Source organism: Rhinolophus ferrumequinum, chromosome 3, assembly GCF_004115265.2.
Source record: "Rhinolophus ferrumequinum isolate MPI-CBG mRhiFer1 chromosome 3, mRhiFer1_v1.p, whole genome shotgun sequence".
Taxonomy (NCBI): domain Eukaryota; kingdom Metazoa; phylum Chordata; class Mammalia; order Chiroptera; family Rhinolophidae; genus Rhinolophus; species Rhinolophus ferrumequinum.
This window is the reverse complement of record NC_046286.1, coordinates 2,453,891-2,476,743: the sequence shown is the minus strand read 5'-3', so window position 1 is coordinate 2,476,743 and position 22,853 is coordinate 2,453,891. Positions and strand designations below refer to the sequence as shown.

Genomic DNA, 22,853 nt, shown 5'->3' with positions numbered 1-22,853 from the left:
CCACAGCCGTGAACAAGTTTTAAATTTTCTGTGCCTCTCTTTTCTCATCTGAAAACTTAGGTTTGTACCACCCACCTCAGAACTGTGATGGGGATTCAATGAGTTAATGACATAGCTCTCGGAAAGCGCCTGGCACAGAGTGAACGTGCTGTCAGTGTTTGCCACTGTCATTGTCATGACCCTCCTTACTCGGGTCTGCTCTGTCCCCTGTGGCTGGTTCAGCGACTTTGATGGTCAGAGCGTGCATGAGACCCTGGCCTCCTCATCCGTGCAGCTGGATGCTGTCTTTACCACTCATATAGTGAACGACTTCACAGCAGGGAAGGATGTCCCTCCCACCTCGCTCCCAGGACCAAGTGCAGGGCCACCTTGGCCACCCACAGTAAAGGACCCAGCCCAGGTACCTCCTGCCCGGAGCCTGAGCACAAGGACCTGCCTCCCAGGTGGCCTCTGGGACCCCCGGCTGACCTGCCCACCTTGGCCACTCCAACGGGCGTCTTCCCCTTTGTTCACTGGAACAAAGACACATTTTTGAAAAACAATTTTTACTATAAGGGGAAAGATTACAGATTTAAAAGCTGAAGAACAGATAGATTTCCAGAGCAACGTTTCTGTCCTTCCACGAAGCCCGACCTCACAGGGACGTGGTTGGCGTAGTTTCCAGAACCTTCAACTCCTGAATCCTTTTCTTTCTTCAGTCAGTGCTGAGAGTAGGGAGAGGGGAAAGCCACCCTGAGCTACTGTTCTGTGGGCCTGGAGTAGCAGGGTGGAGGCTCCTGCCAGGTCCAGAACCTGCGGCCTCAGTTTCTCCTAGGATGACCTCGGTCTGTCCTTGGCCATCACACTAGACATGGAGGCCCTGTCTCTGGTCCCTGGGTAAGGACGGGCTGTGTCAGACCCAGGAGAGGAAAACTGGGTTTGGCCGACAATGAAATACAGTACGTATCCCAGCACCTACATCCAGCACCTGCTAGACACGTGGAGGTGATGCCACTCAGCTGCCTCTCCCCGCCCTCCCCTCTCAGGCTCATTCCTGTCTTCCTGAGGCCTGGGCAGCAGCCAGCCCACTTTTAAAGCAGGTTTTCTCTGTCTGGAACCGAGTCTTCTCCGCAGGAGCCAGACAAACAAGCTCTTGGAAACCCCCCATCACTCCGCCCCCGTTGCCTCTTGGGACCACCTTCCAGATCCAATCACTCATGAGAAGTCTCCCCGACTCAGCTCATTCTGGGGCGGTGGGGACTAGCGGGTCCTGAGCTCGGCTTTTCCCAGCACAGACATACAGAGCACTCGTTAATTTAACAAACATTGTGGAGCACTCCTGAGTGCCGGGTGCTGGGGAAACAGCAATGACCAAGGCCGAGCTCCTGCCTGTGGAGCTCATTCTAGCAGAGGGAGACAGGCACTACGTTGCACAAATATGTCAGGGGTACCGTAGGTGACAGTGACGGGAGCTGGGGGGATAGCAAAGCCCAATAGGTGAGTGGGTGGGAACGTGGCTGGAAAGGGCCCGGGAGCAAAAGACTGAAGGAGGGAGGGGACACCTCAGCCTCTGGGGGCGGGGACTCGGGGCAGAAGGAAGGTGCCTGAACATCTGTGGACAATGAGGAATGTTTTAGTCGGGTGGGGGGCGGGGCGGGGGTGATGGGAGAGATGATTGTGTGGGGCCTCAGACGCCATTGTGAGGACTTGGCTTCGGCTCCGAGTGAGATGGGAGCCATGGCAGGAACAAGCTTGGACTGATGTGTTAACAGTGGAGAACAGAAGAGCGGTGAGGGTGGGCGAGGGAGGTGATTCAGGAGACTGTCCTGTCCTCCAGCCAGAGCTGCTGGTGCCTGGCGATGGCGGCGGTGGTGTTGGTGAGGAGAGGATCAGCTTCTGAAGGTAGTGCCAACAGGACTTACTCGGCTTGGCTGGGGTGTAGCAGGGGGCTCAAGAGACACTGGAAGGCAGCTTTGGTTTTGCGGAGGTGAGGGGGCCAAGGAGAGAGCAGATGTGGGGGGAGCCCCTGAGCTCGGGTTTGGACTGTTGATTTTGAAACACCAATTAGGCACCCAAGGAAGACGCTGAGCAAACAGTCTGGGAGTCAGCAGGGCGGTCTGGGGGGGGTACTCGGAGCCACTGAGGCACAGATGGAAGTTGAGCCACTTTCCCAGGTTTCCGTGCCAGCTGACAGCTCCCCCTAAGCCCCAGATCCTGGCAGGGACTTAGGGAAGGGCTGTTGGCCAGACAGATGTTGCCAGGCAGTGTAGGTTTGCATCAGACTGGCCTCGCAGGCACCACAAAAACAACGGACATAATTGCCACCAAGAGAAAGAAGGGCTTTTCCTAACAGCTCCCACCATCTCTGTCTCAGCTCCACAATCAGAAGAGACTCCTCCAGCCACGGAGCCCCCTATGGAGCCACGCCTGGGGGAGCTGACAGTGACAGATGTGACCCCCAGCTCTGTGGGCCTTGCGTGGACAGTCCTCGAGGGCCAGTTTGACTCTTTCGTGGTCCAGTACAAGGACAGGAATGGGCAGCCCCAGGTGGTGCCTGTGGCCGCAGACCAGCGTGAGGCCACCATACCCGGTCTGGAGCCTGCACGCAAATACAAGATGAACGTCTACGGGCTCCATGGCGGGCGGCGCGTGGGCCCCCTCTCTGTGGTAGCCGTGACGGGTGAGTGAGGGGGCCAGGCAGTCCCCCACCCCACAACCTCTCGCAGGTCCTGCCTCAGTGGGCTCTGCAGGTCCTCCTGGGGTCACAGGCATCTTAGTCTCTTCCCTGAGCCGTGGGCTCCTCCCCGGGGCTGGAAGCTTCCCTGCCCTCCATTCCCCATCTGCTCTCCACCGCCCGCCCCAGACCACAGTCTTCCTTTCACTGGACCCAGATCCGGAGCAGACTGTCTCTGTCTCTCTCCCTCTCTGATTATCCACAGCTGTGTCCTCCCCGTCTCTTTACAAACCTACCGTGACACACTGCCACCTCCCTGTGCTGCGTTATTCTATTGGGGTTAAACATCACCCATTCCTTGAATCCCTTGTCAGAGGTACTCAGCCCCCTGGCCCTACTGTATTTCTTCACCTTTGGCTTCCAGGGCCTTGCTGCCCTCATGGCTTCCTGGGTATAAGTTTCCACCATTTTTGTGCCATGGTGAATAAAATAAAATGCATAGGATTACAAAGGAAACCAATTATATCAATATACAGTTATCAGAATATTTTAAAATTCAAATGTATGATTTAGTAATACAGGGACTTCTTTATTTGTTCATTAAAGAACAAGTGGCACGTGCAATAACCTACCCACCTTTGGAAGTAGTGAGAGTGTAATTAGTATTTTGAAGTCTCTGTAGTAATTCTAAGGTGATGTGAAAACATCCGTGATTCCTATTGGTGAGAGTCACAGGTACTGCTAGTACCCCTGGTTGGTTTCCTGTGTTCGTCACTGAAGGAAATGCTACATTTTAGTTAGAGGTCAGTGAAAATGTAACCATTTCCCATCTCAGTTCCAGGCCCCTCAGGCCCTGGGAGCCCAGGGGCCCTGTGAGTGGGGAGTTCTCCCTTCAGAGATCACAGCCAGTGTTCTATGTCTTTCCCGATCCCAGCTCCCCTCCCGCCAGCCCCAGCCACAGAGTCCCCCCAGAAGCCGCGCCTGGGGGAGCTGACAGTGACAGATGTGACCTCGGACTCCGTGGCCCTCTCATGGACGGTCCCCGAGGGGGAATTTGACTCCTTCGTGATCCAGTACAAGGACAGGGATGGGAGGCCCCAGGTAGTACCTGTGGCCGTGGACCAACGCGAGGTCACTGTCCCCGACCTGGAGCCCAATAGGAAGTACAAGTTCCTGCTCTTTGGGATCCAGGATGGGAAACGACGCAGCCCAATCTCTGTAGAGGCAAAGACAGGTGAGGGGGACCCCCATGAAGCTGAGCCTGAGGCCCCAGCCTTCCTACCCCTCTTCACACTGCCTGATCTCCTCCCTCTTCTGCCAGCTCTACCCTTTGTCCACTTCCTGTTTCATTGGAAAAGCCACACTGCCTGACCTGGCCCAAGGCAGATGAGAACCAGGAACATGGGCCAGTTCCTGGATCCGTTTCCCCTGCTGACTTTTCCTCTCCTCTCATAATTTCTGCTTCTGTTGAATGGGGGAAGACCCTTCAGACTCCTTCCTGGGAGGTGGAACATGGGAAACTGGGGTGCTGAGAAAGGGGATGAAGGGAGCCAGGAGCCTTTCTTGCCTCCCTAGGGCTTGTGGGTCCTCAGCCCTGTGTAGCCATCGTCTCCTGACAGTTTTGCTGTCTCCCCTCTGACTCACCCTATTGGCTGAGTCCCATCCGGTCCCATATCTACTTCCCCAAAGGGACCCCTTTCCTGCTCTGTCCTTTTCCTGGTGCCTCAGAAACTGGGGACTCCAGGAGCCCAGGGCTGGCTGCCCGGTTGGGCCCGGCCCAGCTGTACCCCTTTCCTGTGTTTCTGTCCAGGACCTCCCCTGCCCCTGGGGGCCCCCTGTTGCCAGAAAACTCTCGCAATAACAATGCCGTCAGCATCCTCTCTGTCCAGGACAGCCTCAGGCTAGCTCCTCGTCAGGCCTCGGGATGGATCCTTGGGTAGACACCAGATTCGTCCCTGTCTGAGCTCCCCTTCTTCTCCCCTCCCCCCACTCACATGTAGGCAGCCCCCACTCCTCCAGCAGGACCTGTGAGGGTCGCCTTCATCATATCATGCTTCCCCAGCTGCTGTCTGTCCCCATCAGGGATCCTGTGGCCCTTCTGATGTCCTCAGGACCCTCGGATTTCCCCAGGGGCCCGTCAAATCATAAAGAGTGGGCTCCTTGGTAAAAGGAAATAGATACACAAGTCTGTGACAAGCTGCACCCTGCTAGGGAAGTAGTCTCTAAGCAGTGGGAAGAGTCTGGACAGCAAGATGAGGAAGATAGGCAGCAAGCTAAGGGATCTTCCCAGAGACGGCTCAGGACTGAAGACCCCTCCCACATTGCTTAAGTGGGCAGAGGCACAGGCCCGCTGGGGATGGTGTGGGGATGGGGGTGTGATGGAAAGATTCGGGGGAAGCACTGATCATTTGGGCAGTTGTGGGTTTTTCCAACTCCAGCGGGAGGCAGTCAGGGAGTCATTTTGGAAAAAAAGAAACATAAGAACCTTTCTTTTCTGTCAGCTGCCCAAGGGGACGCCAGCCCAGGATCCCCACCCCGCCTTGGGGAGCTCTGGGTGACAGACCCCACCCTGGACTCACTGCGCCTCTCCTGGACGGTCCCCGAGGGCCACTTCAACTCCTTTGTGGTCCAGTTCAAGGACAGGGACGGGCCCCGGGTGGTGCCTGTGGAGGGCCATGAACGCTCGGTCACCATCACCCCTCTGGACACCGGCCGCAAGTACAGATTCCTCCTATACGGCCTCCTGGGCAAAAAGCGCCACGGCCCTCTCACCGCGGACGGCACCACAGGTGAGGGCATCCCCTGCAGGCCCTGCGTCTGTTCCTGGAGGCTCCTGGGAAGCTGTCGGGCACCCTGCCCGGTCAGGGCCATTGGTTGTCATTTGTGGTGGCTGCCATCAAGGCTGTTACCTGGTCCCAGCCCCCAGCTGGGGTCCACTGCCCCTCTTCTTGCATAAGCCCATAGCACCAGCCCTTTAGGACTCAGCCATGGCAAAGCCCTGTCTCCAGACTTCTCCATCCTGCCCTTCGAGGTCAGCCTTCCAGAAACATCTCAGCCATTTCCTCTTTGTGTCTACATCTCAGAGACTCAGAGTGCTGTGGAGGATCCTGGAACAAAGCATCCCCCAAAACCCAGTCTGGGGGAGGAGCTGCAGGTGACCAGTGTGACACCAGACTCTGTGGGCCTCTCCTGGATGGTCCCTGAGGGCCAGTTTGACTCCTTCATGGTCCAGTACAAGGACAGGGATGGGCAGCCCCAGGTGGTGCCTGTGGAGGGCAGCTCCCGGGCGGTCATCGTCTCGGGCCTGGACCCTGCCCACAGGTACCAGCTGTTGCTCTATGGGCTGCGGGAGGACAAGCGTGTGGGTCCCCTCTCTGCCATCGCTGTGACTGGTGAGTGTGGCTGCGGCCAGAATACACTGTTCCCCCTTCCCACCAGGCTCTCCTGGCCTGACCCAGCCACACAATTTCTGAGCTTCCTATATCCCTATGTTTGGGGGAAGGGATCAGTTTTATGGAGGTATAGCTGACACAAAATAAAACTCACTCATTTTAAGGGGATAATTCCATGAATTTGGGAAAATGTGTAGATCATTAAATCATTACCACAACTGAGATATAAAACCTTTCTCTGGACCCCAAAAGTTTGCCTGCTCCCCTACCAGTCAATTCCCCCAACCTCGTCCTCTGCAACCACTGATTGCTTTCTATCATTTCAGATTTGCCTTTTTTTTTTTTTTCAGTTTTGCCTTTTTAAGCATTTCATTTGCAGACTCACACAATACAGTCTTTTGTTTTTGGCTTCTTACGCTTAGCACCGTGCTTTTAAAATCCATCCCTGTCCATCAGTAGCTGGCTGTCTTTGTCCTTGACCTCTTGCTCACCTCCTTCCCTCCCGCCCTCCCCTCAGAGAGAACTGGTACAGTGACAGACCAGTCACCCATCTCTACCTGTCTCTCTGAACCAGCCCCCAGGGAAGAAATCGAAGCTGAGACCTCAGCCCCAAGCCTGCCAGAGTCTGAGCCGCAGCTTGGGGAGCTGACTGTAGACGAGGCCACACCGCACACCGTGCATCTCTCCTGGATGGTCTCTGGGGGAGAATTTGACTCCTTTGAGGTCCAGTACACAGACCAGGATGGGCAACTTCAAGTTTTCAGTTTGAGGGGTGACCAAAATGACATCACTCTCTCGGGCCTGAAATCTGACCACAGATACCTGGTGACCTTGTACGGTTTCCATGGCTGGCAGCGTGTGGGTCCTACCAACGTCGAGGCCCTGACAGGTGAGCGAGAGGAGCTGTGCCACCCTGCTTCCTTTCAGTGTGAGAGCCAGAGACGCACAGACACCACGGGGACACCTGCCCCCTTCTCAGGTCCTTCTCACTCTCCCTGTCTCTGTTCAGCTCCAAGGGAGGAGGAGGATGAACCTTCAGAACCTCCCACTACTGACCCCGAGCCTCCCATCAAGCCACACTTGGGGGAGCTGGCAGTGACCGACGCCACCCCCAACTCCCTGCATCTCTCCTGGACCGTCCCCGAGGGACAGTTTGACCACTTCCTTGTCCAGTACAAGAACGGGGATGGGCAGCCCAAGGCGGTGCGGGTGCCGGGACACGAGGATGAGGTCACCATCTCGGGCCTGGAGCCAGACCACAAGTACAAGATGAACCTGTACGGCTTCCATGATGGCCAGCGCCAGGGCCCCGTGTCTGTCATCGGGGTGACAAGTGAGTGGACGGCGGAAGCCCCAGGGTGGGAGCCTAAGGAGGACCGCACTGTCTGTGGTGGGGGAGGGGTGCAGGGGCCCCTCTGCTCGAGGCTGAGCCATGCAGCCCGTTGTGCCTCCCCCCTGTGATCCCCGAGGACCAGCGGGTCCCCTGGGCAGAGCAGGGCCTCCGTGAGTCGTGCTGGTGCTGCCCTGGGTCCCCACAGCTGACCCTGAGGCTCTGGCATGTCTGTGAGATGACAGTTGAGCAGGAACACCCAGCCCCAAGCAGGGACTTCTCGGAACCGACTCCAGGCCCCCAGTCATGGCCATGGCTTCTCCATCCTTGTCCCCGACACCAAGGACGTGTCCATGGACCCTGCCTCACCCTCTCTGTGTCTGTCTGTCTTCTCAGCTGCAGAGGAAGAGACCCCCTTGCCCACGGAGGCCCCAGAGCCCCCCGAGGAGCCCGTCCTGGGGGAGCTGACGGTGACAGGATCCTCCCCGGACTCGCTGAGCCTCTCCTGGACCGTCCCCCAGGGCCACTTCGAGTCCTTCACTGTCCAGTACAAGGACAGGGCTGGGCGGCCCCAGGTGGTGCGCGTCGGGGGTGAGGAGAGCGAGGTCACCGTGTGGGGCCTGGAGCCGGGGCGCAAGTACAAGATGCACCTGTATGGCCTGCACGGGGGGCGGCGCGAGGGGCCCGTGTCCGCCGTGGGCGTGACTGGTGAGTGAGGGCTAAAGGGCCCCCGGGGTTGGGCTTGAGAAAGGTCCCATTAGTGCAGTCTCCAGTCCCCTCCCCTGGATTACCCAAAAACCTCAACCTCTGACCCTCGTTGTCCACTTAGCACCTGTGAGAGGCGTGGTACCGGCAGGAGGAGCAGGGCAGGGAAGTGCCCGCCTGTCTCAGGGAGGCCTTGGTTTGCGACCTCCGGTGCAAAACTCCTCGTGCTTTGCCTGGGAACTCTGGAGAGAACTCGGGTTGTGGGTTTGCACATATGCCTTGAAATATTACTGCATTCAACTAATATTTATTATGCAAAATTTCAAACATATTTACAAAGAGAAAGAATAGTATAATGAACTCTCCTGTATCCATCACCCTGCTTCAACCAAATGTCAGGTCCTGCGGGTCTGGCTCAGCCACGCCCAGCCCCTGCCTTCCCTCCCCCACAGACTGTGTTCTTTGTTAGCAGCTTTACTGAACTGTAACTGATATACCATAAAATGCACCTTGTAGTGATTTTCAGTATATTTGCAGAATTGTGCATCCTTCACAACTATCTTGTTTTTTTAGCATCCCAAGAAGAAACCTCATGTCCAGACCCTTTTCAACTCCCAGCCCCACGCCGACCTAATATTCTTTCTGTCTCTGTAGATCTGCCGTTTCTGGACATACCATATAAATGAAATCTTTTGTGTCTGGCTTCTTTCACCAGGCACATTTTGGAGGTTCATCCATGTTGTAACATGGAGTCGTACTCGTTCCTTTATAGCCTTATCGTGTATTCTGTGTGTGGATAGACCACTGCAATATTTTAAACTAATCACAGACACTCTACACTCCAACACTACATATTTAAGTGTATTCCTCTCTTTAAAAAGACTATTTACAAGTAAAAGTCACCACATCATAATTATTATACCTTTAAAATGAATAGTCATTCTTTAAAGTACTCAAGTTTCCAGGTAGTGCTACAATTTCCTGATTGTTTCATAATTATTGTTTTGCAATTTGTTGTGGAATTTGGTCTAAATAAGGAGGATAGGTTGCACTTGGGAGAGCTGGAATTTTAGACAGGTGTTCAGGGAAGGCACCAGAAAGAAGGTGACATTTGAACAAAAACTCAAAGGAAGCATGGACATGACATCTGGGGGAAAAGCATGTAGGCAGAGAGAACAGTCAATGCAAAGGCTCCGAGGGAGGAGGCTGGCACATCAGACGTCCCAGAAGGAAGCTGCAGAAAGACTTCTATAAGCATAACCAGAAATGGATCTTCAATTAGGCCCAGAGCTTCTGGCCTGAATCCAGGAGAGCTGGGGTCTCAGCAACTCTTTCCAGCAACAGGAAAGCTTCCGTTTGCATCTCTTCCCAGCTCCTGAAGAGGAGCCCCCTGCCAGCCCCGCTTTGAAGCCACAGTTTGGAGAGTTGACTGTGACAGATGCCACCCCCGATTCCCTGCGCCTCTCCTGGACCGTCCCCGAGGGACGGTTTGACCACTTCCTTGTCCAGTACAAGAACGGGGATGGGCAGCCCAAGGCGGTGCGGGTGCTGGGACACGAGGACGAGGTCACCATCTCGGGCCTGGAGCCAGACCACAAGTACAAGATGAACCTGTACGGCTTCCATGATGGCCAGCGCCAGGGCCCCGTGTCTGTCATCGGGGTGACAAGTGAGTGGACGGCGGAAGCCCAGGGTGGGAGCCTAAGGAGGACCGCACTGTCTGTGGTGGGGGAGGGGTGCAGGGGCCCCTCTGCTCGAGGCTGAGCCATGCAGCCCGTTGTGCCTCCCCCCTGTGATCCCCGAGGACCAGCGGGTCCCCTGGGTAGAGCAGGGCCTCCGTGAGTCGTGCTGGTGCTGCCCTGGGTCCCCACAGCTGACCCTGAGGCTCTGGCATGTGTGTGAGATGACAGTTGAACAGGAACACCCAGCCCCAAGCAGGGACTTCTCGGAACCGACTCCAGGCCCCCAGTCATGGCCATGGCTTCTCCATCCTTGTCCCCGACACCAAGGACATGTCCATGGACCCTGCCTCACCCTCTCTGTGTCTGTCTGTCTTCTCAGCTGCAGAGGAAGAGACCCCCTTGCCCACGGAGGCCCCAGAGCCCCCCGAGGAGCCCGTCCTGGGGGAGCTGACGGTGACAGGATCCTCCCCGGACTCGCTGAGCCTCTCCTGGACTGTCCCCCAGGGCCACTTCGAGTCCTTCACCGTTCAGTACAAGGACAGGGCTGGGCGGGCCCAGGTGGTGCACGTCGGGGGTGAGGAGAGCGAGGTCACCGTGTGGGGCCTGGAGCCGGGGCGCAAGTACAAGATGCACCTGTACGGCCTGCACGGGGGGCGGCGCGAGGGGCCCGTGTCCACCGTGGGCGTGACCGGTGAGTGAGAGGGGGCTCAGGGTATCTCAGAAGGGGGAAGAACTACATTTTCCTCCTGGGTAACCTGCTTGCCTGGCTGTCCTTTCATGCCCTCCCTCATGGCCTCACCTGTGGCCCTTGGCTAGTGGTTTGGCCATTGCCACCTGCAGCCTCATCGTCTCCGTTAGCGTGGCCTCCTTCTGATGGCAGCACTGGCCTCCTCTGAAGGGGAACTGTGTCAGCCACAGGCCAAGCCTGACTGTGCCAGAATTTCTTTTTTTTCCATCTTAATCACAGCCTTCTTTGTTATAACAAAACAATAAAAAAAGAAAAAGAAAAAAGAAAAGAAAAGAAAGAACGCAACACCTAACCGCATTGGGATGGTTAAATAATTAGGTAACACCTATAAGACGAGCTATTACGCCATCATTGGAATGTTTTAACGTAAGACTATTACTTTATAATATCATTATACATTGAAAAAAGAGCCCAAATTTTTCGTAAGAATGCTAATCACAACCACTTGAAAATAACACGCATGGGGAGAAAACTGGAAGGAAACACACATCTCATGGGATGCATGTTTATGGGACAGAATAGAATGTTCCAGCACTTTTTTCTTCCTGTTTTATTCTATTCTGTTTTGTCCAAATTTTCTTAAATGACACTCATTTCTTTTATAATCGGGAATTTTTTTTGTTTTCAATCTGATTTTGGAGGGTGCAGCTCACTGGCCCATGTGGGAATCAAACCGGCAACCTTGGTGTTATAAGCACTGCGCTCTGACCACTGAGCCAACCAGCCACCCTGGAATGTTTTTGTTTTTAAAGATAATGTCTTCTTTCTTAAACTCCTTGTCTCCCCCGAACCCCACCATTCTTGCAACTTATTTCATTTCTAGTTGTGAAAAAGACAATTGGCGGGTGGTGGCCCCTGTGACACCATGTGAGCGGCTTTGAGGTTCACTCTCCTCCCCTGAAGATACTGTGCACAGAGGAGCCATTTTCCTCAGTCCACCGAGTCCTGGGGGGTGGGCCTCATTTCTGTAGGTGTGTTCACAGCGTGGTAGGGGAGGGGGGAGTCGGGAACGCATTAGAAAATGGACATTAGAACTATTCACACTTCTAAGGTAAGCTGGTCATTCTCCTTCACGGCTCAGGTTCTCGTTACCCTCTATCAAGGCGAATCCCAAACACACACCAAGTAGAGGGGACCCATGTCCCCACACCTAACCTTCCCCTAGATTATTAATTTTTATAATCCAGGATTTCTTTTTAAATCTGTATTTTTCTAGTAAAAAGAATATAGCAACATGATGAGAAAGTTTGAAAAACTGGGGAAAAAATCTCTTGTCAGACCACCTTTTGACCCAACAAGCAGCATTGGTAACAATGTATATAACACGCCCTCTGTCTACATTCCCGGTGCAGTGCGTGTTTTAAGGTTGCAGAGTGTTCATCTAATTCTTGGCACTTGCTTTTTTTCTTGTCTCCGAGCTACATTCTGAGCTTTTATCCTGTGGCTGCACAACCTGCATTAATCATCACTTTAATGACTATTTGATGCTTCATGGCGAAAGTGCCATAACAAAATTAATCGTCTACGGGTCATTTGGTCCCTGACACATTTTGCTGTCATGAATAATCCCAGAATGAACTACTATGATACAACTTTTTCCTGCTTTTTAATAATTTTCTTAGGATAACTGCCCAGAAATGAGATTATTGGGTCAAAGGAAATGAGCATTATTTTGGCTCCTGACCCATGTGTCTGAATTGCCTTCTGGATGTTTATAGTGCCTGCCAGCAGATAGATGACAGGGGTTTGGGAGCTGGTCTCAGCTCTTTCCACGATGAGTAACCGAACGACCAACACAAAGGCCATGCCAGCCACTAATCCTACAGTTCAAAGAGCACTGCAGCAGGATGAACTTTCTTGTCCCTATAGACTTGACCAGAAACGCGGGTTGCCATCTAGCTTCTACCCCTAATCTCTTTTTTCAGCTCCCCAGGTGGATGTGGGTGACACCCCCTTCCCCACAGAACCCAGCACAGAGGCCCCAGAGCTCCCCGAGGAGCCCGTCCTGGGGGAGCTGACGGTGACAGGATCCTCCCTGGACTCGCTGAGCCTCTCCTGGACCGTCCCCCAGGGCCACTTCGACTCCTTCACCATCCAGTACAAGGACAGGGCTGGGCAGCCCCAAGTGGTGCACATCAGGGGTGAGGAGAGTGAGGTCACCATCTCGGGCCTGGAGCCAGACCACAAGTACAAGATGAACCTGTACGGCTTCCATGATGGCCAGCGCCAGGGCCCCGTGTCTGTCATCGGGGTGACAAGTGAGTGGACGGCGGAAGCCCCAGGGTGGGAGCCTAAGGAGGACCCCACTGTCTGTGATGGGGGAGGGGTGCAGGGGCCCCTCTGCTCGAGGCTGAGCCATGCAGCCCGTTGTGCCTCCGCCCTGTGATCCCCGAGGACCAGCGGGTCCCCTGGGCAGAGCAGGGCCTCCGTGAGTCGTGCTGGTGCTGCCTTGGGTCCCCACAGCTGACCCTGAGGCTCTGGCATGTCTGTGAGATGACAGTTGAGCAGGAACACCCAGCCCCAAGCAGGGACTTCTCGGAACCGACTCCAGGCCCCCAGTCATGGCCATGGCTTCTCCATCCTTGTCCCCGACACCAAGGACGTGTCCCTGGACCCTGCCTCACCCTCTCTGTGTCTGTCTGTCTTCTCAGCTGCAGAGGAAGAGACCCCCTTGCCCACGGAGGCCCCAGAGCCCCCCGAGGAGCCCGTCCTGGGGGAACTGACGGTGACAGGATCCTCCCCGGACTCGCTGAGCCTCTCCTGGACTGTCCCCCAGGGCCACTTCGAGTCCTTCACCGTCCAGTACAAGGACAGGGCTGGGCGGCCCCAGGTGGTGCACGTCGGGGGTGAGGAGAGCGAGGTCACCGTGTGGGGCCTGGAGCCGGGGCGCAAGTACAAGATGCACCTGTACGGCCTGCACGGGGGGCGGCGCGAGGGGCCCGTGTCCACCGTGGGCGTGACCGGTGAGTGAGGCCGGCAGGGTGGGGAAGACAGGCCCTGGAAGCATTTTCCTGTATGAACATGTCCATGAAAACATGAATACTGCCACCTGCACATCACTGGCCTGGGATCTTGGTGAAGGGAAGACTCGCTCAGCAGGTTTGGGCTGGGCAGAGGCGCTGCATTTCTAGCCGATCCTCCTGCGTGCTGATGCTGCTGGTCTGAGAAGCACCCTGAACAGCATCTCCTCAACAAGCAGAATTAGACGCTTTCTTAGAATGTGTCAGAGAGAGTCGTTTGCAGCCCTGGTCCCTTCCTGAGGCTCAGCCTCTGCGGAGTGACCGAGGCCCTGGTGGCAGCCAGAAGGCACTCAGCATACAGCGCTTTACCTGCAGCACCCCCAAACCTCATGGTTCCAGAATTGCCACACTTATGACTGCAATGGGTTGGCTAAGATGTGGGTGCGCTGAATCAAGTGCTGTGGGAGTTCACAGGGGTAAACCTCAAACATGGCAGAGAGACAGGTTCTTATGCTAATGAGGCTCCTGGTGGGGAGGAGACAGGTTGTGAACCAGCAAATCAGGCACAGGACGGTGTGGGTCTGACCAAAGCAGGCCTGGGGGCACGGCCGAAGCCAGCCTGTCCGGGGGTACCCATAGGACAGCTGAGACCTGACGTCAGCAGGTGTTCGCGTGGTGACAGCTGGAGATATAGGACGAGGCATGTGTCAGATCACCAACGTCATAGCTGGTGCAAAGGCCTGGAAACTCGGAACATCAGGACACCTGAGCGGGTTGTGGATGAACTGCTGAGTGGGGGGTGGTCCTGAGATGGGGTGGAGAGGTAGGGGCGGCTCAGGCAGCCAGGGGCTCCTCCCGGGGGTACAGATTGTAAGTAAGGCTGACACCATCAGATGTGCACCAAAAGGTCCATTCTGGTCCCCTGTGTAGAGTGGATGGGGAAGGGGCAGGGACACCAGGAGGGAGGGAGGAGCCCAGGTGGGGGGTGAAGGTGGCCCACACCGGGAAGGTAGGGCTGCAGGTGTAGGGAGTGAGGAGACTCAAGAGGGCCTCTGGGGACAGTGGGACACTGAGCGATGGCAGCTGAGGATAGGAGCAGGCCCAGGAACACAGCAGGTTTCTGGTTGTGGGTGGGGTTTGAGTTTTAGGGAGCAAAGACTTAAGCCAAAGGGAGTGAGATGCCAACGAGACCCCAGCGGAGAGAGCCCAGGGCAGAGGAGAGGTGGGTGCTGGAGAGAGAGAGAGGTCAGACAGGTGCTGTAGGTGGTGGTGAGGCAAGGCTGGTGACAACGGGGTGACAGACGGAGACATTAAAGGGAGCGGTAAGAATAGGAGTCAGAGGCACTGTGGATGGCAAGGTCTGCTCCTTATCATCTTACCTTTGCAATAGACCACTCTGTGTGCTGAACTAGGACTGAGGACACTCACCTGTTCCCCATGTTTCTGTCCACCTCCAGACTCCGAAAATGTGACCACCCAAGTCCCGCCCCCAATGACCCCCGAGCCTCCCATCAAGCCGCGCTTGGGGGAGCTGGCAGTGACTGACGCCACCCCCGACTCCCTGCATCTCTCCTGGACCATCCCCGAGGGACGGTTTGACCACTTCCTTGTCCAGTACAAGAACGGGGACGGGCAGCCCAAGGTGGTGCGGGTGCCAGGACACGAGGACGAGGTCACCATCTCAGGCCTGGAGCCAGACCACAAGTACAAGATGAACCTGTACGGCTTCCATGATGGCCAGCGCCAGGGCCCCGTGTCTGTCATCGGGGTGACAAGTGAGTGGATGGTGGAAGCCCCAGGGTGGGAGCCTAAGGAGGACCGCACTGTCTGTGGTGGGGGAGGGGTGCAGGGGCCCCTCTGCTCGAGGCTGAGCCATGCAGCTCGTTGTGCCTCCGCCCTGTGATCCCCGAGGACCAGCGTGTCCCCTGGGCAGAGCAGGGCCTCCGTGAGTCGTGCTGGTGCTGCCCTGGGTCCCCACAGCTGACCCTGAGGCTCTGGCATGTCTGTGAGATGACAGTTGAGCAGGAACACCCAGCTCCAAGGAAGGACTTCTCGGAACCGACTCCAGGCCCCCAGTCACGGCCATGGCTTCTCCATCCTTGTCCCCGACACCAAGGACGTGTCCATGGACCCTGCCTCACCGTCTCTGTGTCTGTCTGTCTTCTCAGCTGCAGAGGAAGAGACCCCCTTGCCCACGGAGGCCCCAGAGCCCCCCGAGGAGCCCGTCCTGGGGGAGCTGATGGTGACAGGATCCTCCCCGGACTCGCTGAGCCTCTCCTGGACCGTCCCCCAGGGCCACTTCGAGTCCTTCACCGTCCAGTACAAGGACAGGGCTGGGCGGCCCCAGGTGGTGCGCGTCGGGGGTGAGGAGAGCGAGGTCACCGTGTGGGGCCTGGAGCCGGGGCGCAAGTACAAGATGCACCTGTACGGCCTGCACGGGGGGCGGCGCGAGGGGCCCGTGTCCACCGTGGGCGTGACCGGTGAGTGAGGGGCAGGCCCCGGTTTCCCTCTGCTCCCCTCTTGCTTTCCCCCTGGAAATCAGAACTCCTCACACAGGGGCATGTGGGCCTTCTCGTCTCACATGGCGCTCATGGTCCTGCCTCATATGTACTTGAATGGAGTGAGGACCGCTGGAGACAGTTGTCAGGGTCAGGTGGGCATGGAGCCAACGCCTCATACATTTAGCTTCCTCTCTTCCTTCATGATCGGGGCCTCTAACTTACTAAATTCTTCCTGTGTGGTTTCCTCAGGCTCCCTGACAGGGCCTTTTAGTGGTTCAGACGTGGCTGTGGACCCAGGTTCTCTGGGTTTGAATTCTGTTTTAAACATACCGATTGTGTGATTATGCGAATGTTTCCTAACCTCTGTGTGCTGCAGATCCCGGCCGCGGGGGGGTTAATTGTAAGGGCAGCTACTTCACATACTGTGTGAGGATCAGGGCACCACTGCTTCGTGCTTACACACAGAAGAGTTTGCTAGAATGTTAGTTTCATAGCCTGGGGCAAGCACTCCCTCTCTGGGGCGGGGACCTTCCACAGCCTCCTCTGCTGTGTTCCAGCCTCCCTTCCCACAGAGCCCCCCGTGGCACCCCGCCTGGAGGAGCTGGCTGTGGCAGCCGTGACCTCAGACGCAGTGCGGCTCTCGTGGACGGTGGCCCAGGGCCTCTTCGACTCCTTCCTGGTCCAGTACAGGGATGTGCAGGGGCAGCCCCAGGCGGTGCCGGTGGGTGGAGACCGCCGCGAGGTGGTCGTCTCGGGGCTGGCACCAGCGCGCAAGTACAAGTTCCTGCTCTTTGGACTCCAGGATGAGAAAAGACATGGCCCACTTTCTGCAGAGGCAAAGACCCGTGAGTGAGGGCCAGAGGCCACCTTCGCCCCTGCAGGCTTTGGATGGTCACTCACCCCCTTGTGCTGCCAGTTGGAATTTCATTTTCTGTGCTCCCCACTCCGACCCCAGCACCTCCAGACCCATTTATTTTACTGGGTCCAGGGAAAGCCAGTCCTGAGCTCCCCTGACCCCTCATTCCCACCCGCCCTACTCCTTGGATATCCCGAGGTGCACTTACCCTCTTCCCTAGCCCCTCTTTTGTCCCTGTTCCTCTGCCTGCCCCTTCCTGACATGTGGCCTAGTCAGCCCCTCCCAACTCCCAGAACCGGCTTCCAGAGCCCTGAGGAAGCTTCATCTGCTCCCATCACTGTTTCTGTCACTCTCCATGTACCTCTTTCTCTTTTCTAGTCCCAGACACAAAACCTTCTCCTCGCCTGGGGGAGCTGACAGTGACAGACGTGACCCCAGACTCCGTGGCCCTCATGTGGACGGTCCCCGAGGGGGAATTCGACTCCTTCGTGGTCCGGTACAAGGACAGGGACGGGAGGCCCCAGGTGGTGCCTGTGGCCGCGGACCAGCTAGAGGCCACCATCAGCGGCCTGGCGCCCAATTGGAAGTACAAGTTCCTGCTCTTCGGGCTGGCAGGCAGGAAGCAGCTGGGCCCCATCTCTGCCGAAGGCACCACAGGTGAGCCCCAGTCCCGCCTCCCGCCTTTGCCAGAGTGGCCTCTTCTCTGAGCCCCACAGCTGGCCGGGTTGCCTTCCCATGAAGTTTAGTCTTCTGCCTCCAGCCTTGGCATGACAGTCATAACACCACCAACAAACATTTCTTGAGTCCCTGTTGCATGCCAAGCTCTGTCCTGGGCATTTTACACGCCTTATTTCCTTCATTCACTGACCAGAACCCAGGCCTCGGAGCCAAGCAGACCTATGCTGGCATTCCGATCGCCAGCTCTGTGGCGTGGACAAGCCACTGCCTTGCCTCGAGCCTCAGTCTCCACACCTGCACAGTGGTTGTGAATAACAGCTCCTGGCACTGAGGACATGTTCACATCCTCCTCCCTTTGTCCCAACTCTGTGGCAAGAGGTGGAAAACATGGGAGGGTTTGGCTGCAAAGACTATGGAAAAATCTAGTGTCATTGTGCCCATGACTCAGCCCCCCAAGGAAGGGGTGGAGATAGGTCACTGACCCCTACCCCCTTCCAGGATCATGAGTCACCCTGGCCAGACGAGGATGGGGCACATGGCCACTTGGGTCCTGGGGCCCTGAGACTCCCTAAGTCTCTTCCCTGAAGCCTCATTGTGGGGACTAAATGCAGGCGTCTCCCCCGACCCCCATCAGCCAGCACCCACCGTGGCAGCTCTCTTCTGTGAGCTCTTCCCTTCGTTCTCCCAGCTCTGGCCCTGACTTCGTCCCCCACACCTCCTCACCAGCGGCCCTGGTCCAGGCCTGTTAGTGCAGGGCTGGGGAGGCGGGTGGACGGAGGGCCCGTGCTGGTGGAGAACAGGGGGCGGTCATGGCGGGCAGTGGCAGCCCGTGAGCTTGACCGGCGGCCCAGCCTGCCTCTTACTGTTTGGGGGGCATGTCCCTGACGATGCAGATGCCCTCTGGGAGCCCGTCTCTCCTCCAGCCACTTCCCTGCTCAGGGGGCTGGGGTAAGGGCAAAGCTGAGGCCCTTCTTAGCACCCCCAGGCACTGCTCTCTCAGGAGGGCATCTTATGTAGTTCCTGTACCTGGTCACAGTGGGGAGGGAGTGGGGGCAGGGCCCCGCACACACTGGGCCTACCCACCCTCCTTCCTGCAGGACAGGGCTGGGTCAGGCCTGTCTGTCTCCTCAGCTGGCTGTCCTTGAAGCCACACTTAGGGACCCTTTCCTAGACCCTCATGCCTCCCAGAAGTTGCCAGGGCTGAGGTATGAGCAAGAGCTTCTTCCCCCACCCTCCCCACAGCTCCCTTGGAGAAGGAGCAGCAGCCCTCACCCCCCTTTGGGGAGCTGATGGTGACGGATGAGACCCCAGACTCCCTGCACCTCTCATGGACCGTGGCCAAGGGCCCCTTTGACTCTTTCGTGGTCCAGTATTGGGACTCAGATAGGCAGCCCCAGGCCTTGCTCGTGGGTGGTGACCAGAACAAGGTCCTCGTGTCAGGCCTGGAGCCCAACACCCCCTACAAGTTCTTCCTCTACGGCCTCCATGAAGGGAAGCGCCTGGGACCTGTCTCCGCTCAGGGCACCACAGGTACCAGCAAGCGAGGGCCCTGCATCTTAGCCTCACCTGCCTCTAGTCTGGGAAGGGGGAAGGGGGTACCCAGGAGTGGTGAACAGGGGAAGAACGTGAGGAGCCTACGATGGAGGGGGGGAGGGAGGGGCAGGCAAGCCGCCCGTGGCTCTACACGTGTATATCATCACTATGGGTCTTGTTGTGGGTTCCAGCCTCTGATTAGCTCCATTTTACAGATGAGGAAATAGGGTCCAGGGTGGAGTAGCAGAAGGGACCTGCCCCAGGTCACCAAGCTGGTGTGCTTCTGTCTCCAAACCCTTCTCTCCCACCCAATCTGTGCAGGGTCGGCACCTGCCGGTCAGACCCCAGGGGACCCAGGGCCCCGCCTGTCCCACCTGTCTGTGACTGACGTGACCACCAGTTCCCTGCGACTCAACTGGGAAGCCCCACCCGGGGCCTTTGACTCCTTCCTGCTCCGCTATGGGGTCCCATCACCAAGCACTCTGGAGCCTCACCCTCGTCCCCTGCTGCAGCGGGAGCTGACAGTGCCAGGGACGCGGCACTCAGCCGTGCTCCGGGACCTGCGTCCTGGGACCCTGTACAGCCTTACGCTGTATGGGCTACGCGGGCCCCACAAGGCCGACAGCGTCCAGGGCACCGCCCGTACCCTCAGCCCAAGTAAGGCGCCACACTGGGCACATACCCATGCGCCCCAAAGTGGGGGGTCTTTTTACTCCCAAGCTAGTGCCTTAGCCAAAGGGGAGGTTGGTGAGCGGTGGAGGGCTGGGAGGAATCGACAGAGCGACTTCCCTTTCAATGTCTGGGGGAAAGGAGTGGTGGTGAGTATGTCTGGAGCCAGTGGGGCCCTGGGAGAAGGAGGGCTGGGAATCCTGGGACAGGAACCTCCCTGCCCCGTGTCCTCACCATCATTTCTTGGCACACCCCTCCCATCAGTTCTAGAGAGCCCTCGTGACCTCCAATTCAGCGAAATCGGGGAGACCTCAGCCAAGGTCAGCTGGATGCCCCCACCGTCCAGAGTGGACAGCTTCAAAGTTTCCTACCAGCTGGCGGATGGAGGTGACACCCTTCTGCCCATGTCCTCACTGGTTCTCACTTCTCCTGCTCCCTCCACTCTGCGCACCCTGAGCAACTCCTGGCCTCCCTGGGCCACCTCCCAAACTCACTGTGTTTTCAGGGGAGCCACAGAGCGTGCAAGTGGACGGCCGAGCCCGGACCCAGGAACTCAAGGGGCTGATCCCAGGTGCTCGCTATGAAGTGACTGTGGTCTCCGTGCGAGGCTTTGAGGAGAGTGAGCCTCTCACAGACATCCTCATCACGGGTGAGATGGACGGGATCCAGGCGGGGCAGAGGAGAAAATGAGGGCATGGGTGGGAGCTGAGAGTGAACGGAAAAGGGAAGCGGGTGTTGGATGCAAGCTGCCGCTGCAGACGAGGCCCAGCAGAGTTTAGGAAGATGAGGAGTGGGGTCAGCTCTAAAGCCCTTCTCTTCCCCCAGTTCCTGATGGCCCCACCCAGCTGCGTGCACTGAACTTGATGGCGGGAAACACCATGCTGCACTGGAAGCCCCCTCAGGCTCCTGTGGACACATATGACATCCTGGTCACAGCCCCAGGGGGTGAGCAGGGCTGGGCCTCTGGAGGGGACTTGCTCAGGGTGGTGAGAGCAGAGGGCAGGCTGCGCTCCAGCAGGGCAGGGCAGGGCAGGGGCAGAGGCTGATGGCTCTCCCACTCCCAGCCCCGCGCCTGCAGGCCTCAGCCCCGGGCACCGCCGTGGACTACCCCCTGCATGGCCTTGTGCTCCACACCAACTACACGGCGACCGTGCATGGCCTTCGGGGCACCAACCTCACCTCTCCAGCCAGCATCATCTTCACCACAGGTACTTCCTGAGAGATGTGGGGGGAGGGGGAAGGGAGGTGCTGGGGAGACCCAGGGCCTCATGTGCATCTTCTCTTCCTCCTTCCCCTTCCAGGGTTGGAGGGCCCCCAGGACTTGGCGGCCAAGGAAGTGACCCCCCGCACAGCCCTGCTCACTTGGATTGAGCCCCAAGTCCCGCCGACTGGCTACCTGCTCACCTACGACACCCTTGGAGGACAGACCCAGGTGCCCCCATGGCTGCCCCACTGGCCAGCTGTCCTCCCTGGGTTCCATCCCAGGGGGAGCTGCCTCTGCCTCTCCCACTGGGGTTCCACCTCCCTTCCCCTGACCTCCCCCTTCTCTGTCCCACAGATCCTACTCCCAGGAGGGGTCACCTCTCACCAGCTCCTGGGCCTGTTTCCCTCCACCACCTACACAGCGTGGCTCCAGGCTGTGTGGGGCGAGAGCCTTGCATCGCCCGTGTCCACGTCCTTCACCACAGGTACGTGGGTGCTGGGACCTGAGGCCCGGGGCTGAGTGGGCAGCAGGGGTCCAGGGTTGGGAAAAAGGACTGGCTCCACTCTCTTCTCCTCAGGTGGACTGCGCATCCCCTTTCCCCGGGACTGTGGGGAGGAGATGCAGAACGGGGCCGGCACTTCCAGGACCACCACCATCTTCCTTAATGGCAACCGCGAGCAGCCCCTGAACGTGTTTTGTGACATGGAGACCGATGGGGGTGGCTGGCTGGTGGGTTGCAGCTGGAAGCCCAGGGGTCCGCACGGGGCCCGGCCTGGTGTGCCAGGAGCCCAGGCTGATGGTGCCCCCCTGCTTCCCAGGTGTTCCAGCGCCGCCTGGACGGACGCACGGACTTCTGGCGGGATTGGGAGGACTATGCCCACGGCTTTGGGAACATCTCCGGGGAGTTCTGGCTGGGTCAGTGCCTCACGGGGATAGGGGGCCAGGGAAGGGGTGGGCCCTGCGGACACCAGGCCCCTTATGACAGCACGCTCCCCACCCCAGGCAACGAGGTCCTGCACAGCCTGACAGAAGCTGGGGACTACTCCATGCGTGTGGACCTGCGCGCCGGGGACGAGGCAGCGTTCGCCCAGTATGACTCCTTCCGCGTAGACTCGGCCGCTGACTACTACCGCCTCCACCTGGCAGGCTACCATGGCACTGCAGGTGAGAGCTGGGCCTGGGGGCTGGGGCACGGGGCCGAAGGCTCTCACTAACTCCCGCTCCCGCCAGGGGACTCCATGAGCTACCACAGCGGCAGTGTCTTCTCTGCTCGTGATCGAGACCCCAACAACTTGCTCATCTCCTGCGCCGTCTCCTACCGAGGGGCCTGGTGGTACAGGAACTGCCATTATGCCAACCTCAATGGGCTCTACGGGAGCACAGTGGACCACCAGGTGAGGGGCCTGGGGAGCGCAGTGGACCACCAGGTGAGGGGCCTGGGGCAGCACAAGCTGGGGGTGGTTGGGGCTCAGCCTGCCTGGGTGTGAGACTCAGTGTGACAGGACAAGTTACTGAGCCCCTCAGGGCCCTCATTGTGAAATAGGACAATAATGCCGCCTCACCAAGGTGTCTTGAGGAAGAGATGATTTATTGGATGGAGAGGGCCAGCTCAGGATTAAGCCTCAGTCCTTCGCAGTTGAGGGTTAGGAAGACAGCAGGGAGGGAAGGTTAATTGGTTTCTGGGAACCATCTCCCCAAAGGGCCCGGGGTGGGAGCAGATGGGATGTTCTGTGGTGACTTTCCACAACCTCCTTTCCAGGGAGTAAGCTGGTACCACTGGAAGGGCTTCGAGTTCTCCGTGCCCTTCACGGAAATGAAGCTGAGACCCAGAAGCTACCAGGCCCCCGCCTAGGGAGGCTGAGCCTGGCTCACCTCTCCCACCCACGTATGACTGTCCAGCACTGAGGGACTGCGAGGAGAGAAGATCCAGGGGCCACCTTCA

General features: G+C 57.7%; 1 protein-coding gene across 1 annotated transcript in view; it reads left to right on the top strand.

Annotated features, from left to right (window-relative positions):
- TNXB (tenascin XB) overlaps nucleotides 1-22,810 on the top strand; it is a 50,705-nt gene extending 27,895 nt beyond the window's left edge. Inside the window, exons 15-42 of the mRNA XM_033095792.1 lie at nucleotides 2,354-2,659; nucleotides 3,588-3,887; nucleotides 5,155-5,442; nucleotides 5,737-6,045; nucleotides 6,620-6,934; nucleotides 7,055-7,378; nucleotides 7,772-8,083; nucleotides 9,453-9,749; nucleotides 10,142-10,453; nucleotides 12,436-12,768; nucleotides 13,162-13,473; nucleotides 14,928-15,245; nucleotides 15,639-15,950; nucleotides 16,529-16,816; nucleotides 17,206-17,484; nucleotides 18,748-19,035; nucleotides 19,360-19,695; nucleotides 19,972-20,094; nucleotides 20,213-20,356; nucleotides 20,533-20,652; nucleotides 20,772-20,915; nucleotides 21,009-21,139; nucleotides 21,266-21,395; nucleotides 21,489-21,640; nucleotides 21,730-21,826; nucleotides 21,914-22,075; nucleotides 22,142-22,305; nucleotides 22,671-22,810. Of these exons, the coding sequence (XP_032951683.1) occupies nucleotides 2,354-2,659; nucleotides 3,588-3,887; nucleotides 5,155-5,442; nucleotides 5,737-6,045; nucleotides 6,620-6,934; nucleotides 7,055-7,378; nucleotides 7,772-8,083; nucleotides 9,453-9,749; nucleotides 10,142-10,453; nucleotides 12,436-12,768; nucleotides 13,162-13,473; nucleotides 14,928-15,245; nucleotides 15,639-15,950; nucleotides 16,529-16,816; nucleotides 17,206-17,484; nucleotides 18,748-19,035; nucleotides 19,360-19,695; nucleotides 19,972-20,094; nucleotides 20,213-20,356; nucleotides 20,533-20,652; nucleotides 20,772-20,915; nucleotides 21,009-21,139; nucleotides 21,266-21,395; nucleotides 21,489-21,640; nucleotides 21,730-21,826; nucleotides 21,914-22,075; nucleotides 22,142-22,305; nucleotides 22,671-22,763 (6,689 nt within the window). The 3' untranslated portion in view covers nucleotides 22,764-22,810. The remainder of the gene's footprint in view (nucleotides 1-2,353; nucleotides 2,660-3,587; nucleotides 3,888-5,154; nucleotides 5,443-5,736; nucleotides 6,046-6,619; nucleotides 6,935-7,054; nucleotides 7,379-7,771; nucleotides 8,084-9,452; nucleotides 9,750-10,141; nucleotides 10,454-12,435; nucleotides 12,769-13,161; nucleotides 13,474-14,927; nucleotides 15,246-15,638; nucleotides 15,951-16,528; nucleotides 16,817-17,205; nucleotides 17,485-18,747; nucleotides 19,036-19,359; nucleotides 19,696-19,971; nucleotides 20,095-20,212; nucleotides 20,357-20,532; nucleotides 20,653-20,771; nucleotides 20,916-21,008; nucleotides 21,140-21,265; nucleotides 21,396-21,488; nucleotides 21,641-21,729; nucleotides 21,827-21,913; nucleotides 22,076-22,141; nucleotides 22,306-22,670) is intronic.
- Nucleotides 22,811-22,853: the final 43 nt, after the last annotated feature.